The 11520-nt window shown below is 35.1% G+C and overlaps 1 protein-coding gene across 2 annotated transcripts; it reads right to left on the bottom strand.

The window, feature by feature from the left end:
• Positions 1 to 71: 71 nt before the first annotated feature.
• On the bottom strand, positions 72 to 11266 carry LOC105199984 (probable phospholipid-transporting ATPase IIB). 2 transcript variants are annotated; one of them, XM_039449323.1, is made up of 12 exons: positions 10957 to 11266; positions 4146 to 4290; positions 3789 to 4061; positions 3415 to 3657; positions 3156 to 3344; positions 2490 to 3076; positions 2000 to 2416; positions 1364 to 1923; positions 1032 to 1272; positions 741 to 907; positions 421 to 624; positions 72 to 330 (listed from the first exon to the last, which is right to left on the bottom strand). In XM_039449323.1, exons 1-12 carry the CDS (start codon positions 11127 to 11129, stop codon positions 197 to 199), a joined length of 3333 nt encoding a protein of 1110 aa, XP_039305257.1. In that variant the 5' UTR covers positions 11130 to 11266; the 3' UTR covers positions 72 to 196. The 2 variants fall into 2 exon arrangements, with proteins under 2 accessions (XP_039305257.1, XP_039305258.1); XM_039449324.1 differs by lacking the exon at positions 10957 to 11266 and adding an exon at positions 5586 to 5858.
• Positions 11267 to 11520: the final 254 nt, after the last annotated feature.

Below are 11520 nucleotides of genomic sequence, written 5' to 3' on the forward strand. Positions count from 1 at the left end.
GTTGGATATTATAAAAAACGATGCATACAATCTTTCTTATTTCATTAAAAAATTATATTGGATTGGATTAGGGATATTGTAGAAGAAAACGAAATTTTTATACAGCTTTTCTTCGTGTTCTTAATATGTTACGATGTTTGATGTCTTATCCTCCCTTGTCATCTATACGCGGATGAATTAATTTCCGCATAAGATTTTAAGATAATTTAGTATAGCTAGGAGGCGAAAATTTCTTCCGCAAAAATTTTAGGATGTATAGCGGCATACACGAGACCAACGTTATCACCAATACCTTCCACAAGAAGTCTGTTGTTTTAATAAATTCAGCATCTATATTAAAATAACAAAAATTTTATATTAATAATTTATACTTAATTATTAATACCAATTTATTTCTTATTGCTGAATGCTGTAATTTACCGAAGTAATCCTTTAGGACGACCAACGATAATAAGTAGAGCGCTAGAGAGAAGATTTCTGCAAGCATCATTATGTGATGCCAGGTCCTAATTGTTAAAGCGACCATTATTAATTCTGTCAAAACTAGCGCTGAAAAACTTATGGCCACTATATGAATGAATTCATCCTCGAACATTATAAGCGCGCCATACATAATCACTCCTCCTGGAATATTATGACGCAAAGGATAAATCTTTTTTTTTCCTTTCTAATATATTGGACTATATTTATATTATCTAGATATTTAGATATATTTAGATTTAATGAAAACTAATACGTACCTTGATATATACTTATTAAAACCCACATAAAAAATGTTTTATATGACAACGAACGGCCTTTACTAAGTTCTTTATAAAGTTCCGGATAAGTGAGCGCTATCTTTCCTGATACATCCTTGTCTAATACCAATGAAAATACAGGAAACATTGTATATATTGTAGCGTACCTAAAAATTTTCACATATATAATAAACTTTAGTGCATGAAGGTGTATAAGAAATTTTTATAATTATCAAAATTTATACCAAGCTTTAAATTTAATTTTCACAAGTATATACTTGAGTTACTTACCCTACCATAAGAAAACCTTGATATAAGGCAACTGAAGATAAATAAAAGACTGCAGAGAACACAGCCTGCATAGTTGAGATTATCAGACCACGGTGTATAACGAATTGACTCAATGCAGCAGATCGTTTATAACTTCTTCTGCCGTGGACTAATAGTAAATTAGCAAGATGACTAAACTGAGAAATTGAAAAATCAGCAGCTAGCGATGCTTGTCTTCCCTCAAGACCCTCAAGACCAATTCCTATAAGAAAATTAAACTATAATAAACAATATCTAGAGATATAACAAATAATATCTAGAGATATTCACAAATTATTTAAAACATTAAATACCAGCGTCTGCGGCTTGTATCATAGAGACATCGTTACCGCCATCGCCGACGGCAGCTGTTCTCTTGCCAGTGTGTCTTTGTATGAGACTGACAACTTCGGCTTTCTGCGTAGGAGAGCATCGGCAGCAAACGACAGCGGGTGAGCCGCAAGCGAGTTCTAGAAACTCTTGCTCGTAATACTGCAGGCACACTTCTAAAGAATCACCGCTGATAACTAAGGCACAATCTTGCTTTTTGCGAAATGTATTCAGTTCCAAATGGGCGTCCGTGCGTGTCACGACAGATTTAAAGACATGAAGACCTTGAGTGCGCGACACGAGCCGCGAGGATTTTGCTATGCAAGTCGCAGTCTCCAATTTGTCACCAGTTAACATCCATATCTTGATTCCAGCGTTCCTCAGAAGTTCCAGGGTAGGCCTCACTCGGTCTTGCCTCACTCGGTCTTGCAACCTGTCCTCAACACCAGTCACGCATAATAATTCCATTTCTCTCTCGAAACTTTCCACCACCGCGGCGACCCTGGATACACGATCGCTGACGCTCATCCTCGCCGCGTTGTATCTATAAAATATACAATATGATTTAGTCATATATCTATTCTAACAAATCGTAATATTTTATAATAATAATACGTTACCTGGCTTCAAAATCAAGGTATTGATCTTCAGTAAGATTTTTCTTTGCCACGACTAACGTTCTGAAACCTTCACGCGCCATGTTTTCGCACACCTCTTCCAGCCAATCATTATATTGCACAATGCCAGACATCACAACGTCGGCACCTTTTAAATAGAATATAATCTCGGAGCTGGATTCCTCTCTCACGATTATTCCCATTCGCTTAGTTTCCGATGTAAAAGGGAATATTTGTAGTATAGTGTAATTCAATATTTGACCATTCAAAGTTTTCAATTGCATTGAAGTTAGGTCCCGCTTAACCAGAGCCAGTCCTATTTCCTCCGTCCATTTCACTAGAGCCACTTCGTCCGGGCTCGAGGCTTGATAATTACGTTTCTGTTCCGGCAGGTAGTAATGTTGATCTGCCTCTGTTTGACTGAAACATTAACATTTCAATTGTAGTATTAAGAATACCTTAGTTTTTTCACGATTGATTAAGAAAGTATTACCTCTGGATAGAGCCTGTATCTCCGGTTTCCACTGTTTGCACGCTCACCGAGTCTAAATTCGTGGATTTATTCACTTCATCATACACCGGGGTTACGTTGTGACACAAGGCTAAAGCATGTACAGCATCGTAAATTCGAGTGTTCTCGGATCTTCGGACTTTTCCACTGTAGGCGGATGGCGCCGCTTTTACTGGTGATTGCTCCGTTTCGATTGGATAGTAAGTCTTTAATACAGAGGTTACCTCGTCGAAAGTCTCCTGGCCGTAAGATATAGTGCCCAGATGTAACTTTTTGAACACCATCTTATTTTGTGTTAACGTGCCAGTCTTGTCGCTCAGCAAATACGAAATACGTCCAAGTTCTTCCGGAATAGTGGTCGTTCTCACGACCGTACCAGCAATATCTTTATCCCTTTGTATGCACCATGCGTAAAATGCTTTGCCCATATCCAAATTTACTCGCAAGCTGATCGGTATAATGTATGAGAATAGCAACACAAAACGGAACATATAACGATACCATGGTCCATTGAATCCTTTCAAGCACATCATTACAAGCGCGAGTCCTATTACCGCGCAAAATAATACCTGTCCAAATATAATCAGAATGTATAAATGTACATGTATGCACACATCAATCCAGATATAATTTCTACGCGCGTAATACCTTTGTCAACTGATTGATCTCTTGATCGAGCAAACCAACTTTTGATCGGATTTCCGAGTGATTCATCAAAGATCGTGTTTCCTGACCGGTGTAAACGACGATACCAAGAGCGGAACCAGATGCCACAGCTGTGTTGGCCCATAATGTATTGTCCACGCCCAAGCTTTCTTCACTACTATATCCATCATACTGAAAATAAAGGACAATTAAAGAAAACCAAAGTTTTTTTTTAAACTCCAAAGAAATTTAAATTTCTTACCCTCGAAAAGGTGCCGATAAAGCTATGTATATCTTTTTGAGGTTTTTCGACATATAAACTGGCTTTAATATCAAACAACTGGGAATTGCTTTCCAATTTTTGCGTTGCAGGCACTGCTAATCTTAATTTCCAATCCGTTTCTCCATCCAGCTGATCGGTTCGCACGAAACACGCACCAGATTTCTCGGTTGTGCGTAATAATACTAAATCAGCTGGTACTCTCTGACCTTTCTCTACTATAACCTTCTCTACTATAACCTAATTATCAGAGAGAAAAATGCAATCTTTAACTTATATACCAAACTTTGTTATGCAAGAGAGTAAAAAGTTATGATAAAAATAATTACTACTGGAGATACTGTAATACAACTTACCAAGTCGCCCACGCGTAATTTGGAACTTGGTACTAATTCTGGCGTATCAAAACCTTTCACTAGTCTATAATATTTTTGTGCATTGACTTCCTTGTCTCTCTTGTATCTTCTAAAATCATCAACGGCTTCGCGGAAAATTGTCACAGTTAAAACAAAGCACAATGGCCCCCAATATGTGTATAAGTATCCTATTCTTATATCTGGTATAAACTGAGATATAGCCATAAGCAGAAAGTATAAATTCAAGAAGAATTTGAACTGCTGAAAGAGGACCTGTAAAACAAAAAAGGGAATAATGTCAGAAGAATATCGTGCCGTTTGATCTGAAAAGATACTAAAATTATGTAGAGAACATACCAAAGGCAGAAAAGTAACAATATTGTATTTTTGATTTCTTATAACATTAGTGGGAAACTTTTCATGCATAGGCTGCCCAATATGGATAACTCTAGCTCTCAATTCACGTTCTCTGCAGCATCTCCTCCACATCCAAGTGCAGCATCTGCAATTACAGAAAACAATTCTGACCTAAGGCTTCTGTCTATTCGCCACAGCTATATTGAAGTCGTGATGTCATTAGCAAGTAATCATACATAAGTTAAAAAAACTGACAAGATAAAAAAAGGCATTTTTATTCTTTTGTCAAAATATTGTCTACAAGTCTATTGTGTACAGTATATATCATAATTCATCATTAGTTTGCCATGTAAAGATTAATAGTTTCCTAGTAGCTATTTCTACAGAGCAGAATCTGTGTGCAATTGCAGGAGAATTGAATAGAATTAAATAATTATTCCCAATACAACTCTGTTCGCATACAAGATTTGTACACTGTACAACTGTTTGCAAATACTTGCTGCCTAAATCAAGTTATTTTAAAAAAGATTCTTCCTGTGTAGTCTGTAAACAGTCTGTCAGCAGTCAACAAACTGACCTAAGATTCTTTTATCAGAAGTACATATAGATCATGAGAGAAAGGGTGCTGCAATTCTTATAGCAGATATGTGCAATTTTTTTGCAAAAATCTGCCTGTAGAATCTTTCAGATTTGAGTAGAATGAGAAAGCAGATTATAATGTCTTGTTGACAGAACCTGTCAAGTTCTACAAAATTTACAGCAGTCTTGCAGCAAATTGCTACTAGGACATTCAATTTTATATCCATTTTAATCAACATATATTAACTTTGACCTTGGTTTAATTTACCCTTTATCATTTTCTACTTTAAACTAGAAAAAGATGATAGTCCTTACTCAGAACGCACTTACAAAGATCTTGTAAAATATTGTTACAATACTGCAGCAATGGTAAAATGAGAAATATATTTGATACACAATGCTGAACATTGCAATAATATTTTGCAATGTTTTTGCAATGCTGTGCTGTATGGGATGTTACACTAACTCTTTTTTGTCATTCTATCGTTGCTGTACGTGTAATAAATAACAAAGATAGAGTGACGAAAAGGAGCAGTAACACCTCACAAGCACGTTTGAAATATAGGTCAAAGAGAAAATTAAACCAAAATCAAAATTAATTTATTGTATATTAATCGTTTAAAAGGTTTAAACATAAACGAATGCGCAGTCATGTACTACGCCTTGATCGGGTCGACTTGTACTCGCACATGGAAGCCTACTGTCAAACGGTTATTGTTATGTCGGACAGCTGATCGAAGACTCGCGACAGCGAGTGGAGAATTCTCATTGGAACGGAGGAGGGGAGAATTCTCTCGCGTACTAAAAGAATGTCTTGAAATTGATGAAGTCTAAGTTAATCGCGACGAAGAAATACGTCACCTCGACCAAGAACTGTCATTTCGTGGTTTGGATATCAGTGGGATGTCCTCCTTGGACATCCTTATAACGTTGCTCTGTGTCTCCATTTCTCGGGCTACTTTCTCCACATTAGATGACGCTCACTCGAAAAGCTGGCTCACTCGAGTACGCCGTACACCTTTTTTTTCGCGTTACGCGGAAAAACACACCGATGAGCGTATCATTAATTTTTATCAATGAATCTACACTACTGTGACCATTGTGACATCATCTCGCGATCATGAAACATACGATTTTTGCTAGATGCATCCATTGTGAGAAACGAGTGTCCGGATTTAGAGTGAGTCCGCCTCGCGATTGGCCGCGTCCGGTCGATACAACAGCACCGAACCAATAATCTGTCGCACAAGAATCTCTTGAAGTATGTTACTCCCGCTATGTAATTGAAATGGTTTGAAGCATCATTCAATTTCACTCAAATATTTTCATAAAAAATTATTCGGACACAGAAAATAATCGAAGAAATCTACACAAATTGAATTAAATAAATTTATTGAATTTAATAAGCATTATGTATAATTACACTGAAGATGCAAGCGACTATCCTGTGTAGGTTCTTATTAGCATTTTCAATTCTTTTATTCTAAAGATACCTGGTGTAATATTTAAAACTACTATAATGAATATTTCTAACAGTTCAATTTTTTTCTTAATGGTTGCGTTCAGCGAACGGTTAAGCATTCGCTACTATTGATGCATTTTTTCAGATTTATGATGAATCTAAAGGTCTAGTCCAATTACAAGCAATAATTAGCGCTCATTCAACCGTTGTATTCGCTGAATGCAGACATTGAATCTATTTACTCTCATACAAAATATGACGTCATTAAGCTCCGTGGTCAATAAAACATGTCAGATTGGCATTAAGAATTCAAATTTTTTCTTTATTGTTTTAATTGAACATTTTCATCTTTAAATAATAAAAAATTCGAAAATTACTAATTTTTAGAAATTTCTTTTTAGAAAAAAAATGGATTTATTTATCCAATAAATTAAAAAAAATAAATATTAAAAAAAAAGTTAAAACCGAATTATTGCCTCGATTAACTTTCTGTGAAGAAAAACACCAATTTTTCTAATACGTTTAGCAACGACATTTTTTAGGATGTTATTTTCTTCAATTTGATGCTGTACGCAACGGGAACAATATATGTCAATGCTAATCTGTAATGTGCTCTTTGTTTTCTGTTTCTTGCTTGTTGCGTTATTAACTTCGCGTATTACATTATCGACACTCATGTTTCTTGTCTCTTTTGGAGTTTATTAACTCTTATCTAGCTAATTTCGATAAAATAATGCGCAGTTAAGTGCACAGATAAAATAATGTGCAAAGGTAATAAGCAAACAACAAGAAATAGGAAACACAGAGTATATTGTAGATTAGTTTTAAATAGTAATAAAAATAAATAACTATTAAAAACCAAATTCGTGTTTTCTTAAAAGCTTATAGCTGATTAGGTCACAATTGTTTCTCGATGAACAAGAATTTCTTGTTTTTAGACGTATACGGATAATAGTCAAGGTATTCCCATGTAAAACAGTTAAATTCAAAATACGTTTAATAAACGTTGAAAAGCAATTTTAAATTGAAAAAGTAAACGTATCAAATTTCAATGCTTCTTTAAAACTATTTAATAAACGTAATAAAAACGTTTTATAAGATCTCATAACGACTGTTAACGGTTTTTTTACTAGTTTGAAATACCTTTTTTATATGAGACAATTCAATAAACATTAAATAGACGTTAAAAATGTTTAATAAACGTTTTTATGCGTCATAAAGACGTATCGGTTGAACGTTTATTAAATGTAAACGATCTGCTTGGGATTGTTATTTTATCAGTACCGAGGCATTGAATATCGTCCTACGTTCGCAGAATATCTCGCTCAATATAACAAGGTTCGAACAGAATCGACTATTTCGAGCGTGTGTAACGCATTGCTTTCGATTGACCGTATTGACATCGCGCGAAATTGAGATCCATCGAGATTTACGAAACTAGTACACAAATATCTTATAAAACTTTCTACATCGCGCATTCTTAGATGTTAATTAACTGAAAACAGTTAATCTCTTCACATCCTTTTCTCTTTTTTTCTCAGTCGAATAACAGAGAGGCAACTGGTCTTGTGTGTCGGAGATGTCATAAATAAATTATGAGGCTTGTAATCGATAAGCGATGAGAGAGAAACAGATAAAGCATCACTTGTTCAGTTCGCGCAGTTCACCTGTTGTGTTATACATCATATATCACGGATCAAACGCGCATTCGTTCTGGCTTCTATCGTGTCTTGTTTTTTTTTTTTTTCTTACTTTGCGTCTTATTTTTACTTCTCTTACGTATGCGTTTGAACGCGACGAAAAGTGACGGGAGAAGATACTTTTATCGCGAAGATAAAAGTGGAGAAGTATGTACAACATATTGTGCTCACGTTCGCTCTTAAATTAAATAACATTATTGAGTTCTCAGTTTTCTAATTATTCTTTATAAGATAACACAATTTTCGTTTAATTAAGTCCAATAATGACAGATTAAATTATTTTATTTTATTTTAATAAGAAAACAATTATAAAATTTTACAATAAATATTTTCTTAGAATTATCATTCATAACCAAATGAGTTGGAATGCTGATAGATCTTAGATATCTTGCGTATTTACATGACTGTATCCTTCAAAAATACCCATGTTGTTTTAAAAGGCATCATAGGAAGTACACAAATAATTGTGCCGAATTGGCACACAACATTACCATACATCTATTCATTCCAAATTCTTGTTACAGTCAGCACATTGAAATTTTCCATTTCAACACTGAAGTGGCTTAATATATGATCCAAACGTTTGTTAAGTTTATTTTTATAAATCACTATATAGAAATCGCAAAAGTCCATTGTTAAATTTGAAACGTGTAACAACAAATTTTCAAATCAAAATTTGTAACAACAATCACCACCCAGTGCGGCCCGTTGTGCCCAAAATTATTTGTAATCTTATATTTTAATATGTTGAGCCATTTTATTGAATAATATTATTTTTTAATCGATCAATTATTGCGACGAATTTTTACTATAATATTTTGCCGAATATTGATTTGCTATTATTCGAAGTATGACAAAAAATAATTACCGTTTTCTCCCTTTGCAGCTTTTTCGCAACATTTTGGTACACCACGAGCGTTCTGTTCGTATCTTGTCTTCTGTGTACTTTTATGATATTCTAGTACTGTCATACATTTGACTTTCGCACTTTATGTGTCAGAAATATGTTTCTTTCCTACTGATTCGTATCTTGAAACTGTTTAACACCCTCGTATGTAATGTTGTATACACACATGACGTTTTATTTATACGGCGTTATTTTAACACACTGTTGATAATCTATGAGTACTTGTTAGAATCATTATTCTCGATGAACAAACACAACATCGAACAAAAAAAGCTCTGAGTTTAAATAAACTTTGATATTGCTTCTGGAACAATATACATATAATATTTTACGATAGCACGTACAATATGTAACACTAATGACTGTAAATTGTAATTCGACGATTATATTGATTTCTTGTTAGAAACCCTCGAACGCTAGGCAAGTCAACACGATCGCCGTTCGCGCACTAATATTGAGATAACTTGGGTCTGCCGTAAACATTACTAAACTCTGCTGTAGAGAGCGTTCTAAACTTTGCGAATGTATTATTATTATTTCAGTAACGAATTCTCTTACATTTCACGTGAGTTTCTTCCTTAATTAATAAAATGTCTAATTTTAAACGTTAAAAACTAATTAAATATATATATGTATGAATTAAAATTTATTCCGACCTAAGCCGTGAATTAAGTATTCATTTTGCAAAGTTCAACGCATGGCATAAAAAACCCTGCGTCTCTACTAATTTTCCAAATAAATTATAATAAATTATAAAAAATTATATATATAATTTTTTATAATTATATATATGTATTTTATTGTACATATTTTATGTAATATAAACTATTAAAATAAATTATATATGTAAGGAGCGTAAAACTAAAATGCCATTGGAAAGATAATTTAATTCCCTTCATTTCTGCTTAAAAATTTGATGTATCTCTCACCTGTGTTGAACTATAATGCAAAATATAAAAACACTTTTTCCGGTCTGATTTGAAATCACTGATTTCAAATCGGACCACCCCCTGTTGCAAATCGGATACCTCAATTTTTGTCGATTTTTAAATTGAGTTTTAAAAAATTTTAATGTATTTTTTTTTGTATTGAGTAAAAATGAGCAATTTAACAATGAAAAATAAAAATTTTAGTCAGAATAAAAATTAGTGACAATAATTTTATGTAATTGGAGTTGAAATCCATAAAATTCAATTATTCCGAGTCTGATGACTCAATCTTCAATATTTGTAAGACCAGATTTGGTCGGCCGATCACCAGTGCTACTATTAGATTGCAATTTCAATTTGGACACGAGCCCTTTCGAACTTTGGAAGAAATTTTACAATAAACCGTAAAAGTAATCACAAAACGCTTGATATTTTTGAACTCTACACTCTTTAATTCAATTACCTCCTTAAATCAATTACGTTTCAAAATTTTAATAGCTTTTACATAATTTAGAAGGATTTTCTATTTTTTTTTAATTTTCGCACGATGGCTGAAAATACACATTCGCGCCTGTTGTATAAATGTTATGACAGAGAACTGTCAAACTGCTGTCACATGTTCGGTGTTTTATAAGAACTTTACATTATAAATGCAAATCTGCTTAACCGTATTCATTTAAATTAAAAAGCTCCTATTTATCCCACGATTTATCTCTCTCTCCCTTAATTTTTAAAATAAATTCTAATATAAACTAAATGATTAAAATAAATGATCATAATCGTGGATAGACAAAAAATATTTGTTCATGACTGCGTGATATGTATAATGTAAAAGACTTATTAAATAATTGTGATTTCTTAAAGAGTTATTGTAAACCAATTGAAAAATCATGACAAACAATATCCAAACTTTCAAAATAAATTATAAACTAAATTATTAAAATGAATTATAATTATTGTAACCGTAGATAAGCAAAACATACCTACTCACGACTGCGCGATCTACTCAATGTGCAAGACTTACTAAATGTTATAGTTGTAAGAATAAAAAAGATATTTTTCAATTCTGAAGTTGGAAAGGTGAAAATTCATAGACAATTTTCAAGGTCTCATATAATCTAAGTGATAAAGAGATAAAAGCGATAAGATGAAACTACGAGGATTTAACGTGAAAACGCGAGTTCGTACGGCATTGGCGCAAAACGCGTCGTTCCGAAACACCCGGTAGACTCACCCGCAGAGGCAGCTCTTCAGGTACTTGGAGCAATTGACGATGCGCCGTCGCCTCGACGTCAGCTGCCTGATGCTGTCCTCGGACGGTTGCAGCAGGTAGTCGGTCTCGTCGTCGTCCATTTCAAAGTCCCGCTCGTCGGAGCTCAGCCGCAACGGCATCTCCTCCAGCCTCATGGCGGTGGAGGCGTCGAGGCGGCGGCGCGCTCTTTCGTTCCCCGTTTTTGTACTTTTTTTTTTTTTTTACGAGCTTTCTTTCTTACGCGACCGCCCGGCTCCCGTCTCGTCGGATCTCACCCTCGCGACGACGGCGGAGACGCGTCGCGACGCGGTTCACTGATGACCCGCAGCGGATTAATCGCCGTCGTCTCGCGCGACCAATCGCCGCGGCGCGACGTCCACGGCGCATATCTTATCGCGGACGATCCGGCCGGCCGATCTCGCGATCTCGGGAGAGTCGTCCGTCGGCTCGGTGTCGTCCACCGTCTGAGCGTTCCCGGCTGCTGACGCGACGGATCCGTGATCCGCAGCGGCGACGATGACGGCGGCGGCGGCAGCGACGACGATG

The sequence above is a fragment of the Solenopsis invicta genome, chromosome 5 (assembly GCF_016802725.1).
Source record: "Solenopsis invicta isolate M01_SB chromosome 5, UNIL_Sinv_3.0, whole genome shotgun sequence".
NCBI lineage: Eukaryota > Metazoa > Arthropoda > Insecta > Hymenoptera > Formicidae > Solenopsis > Solenopsis invicta.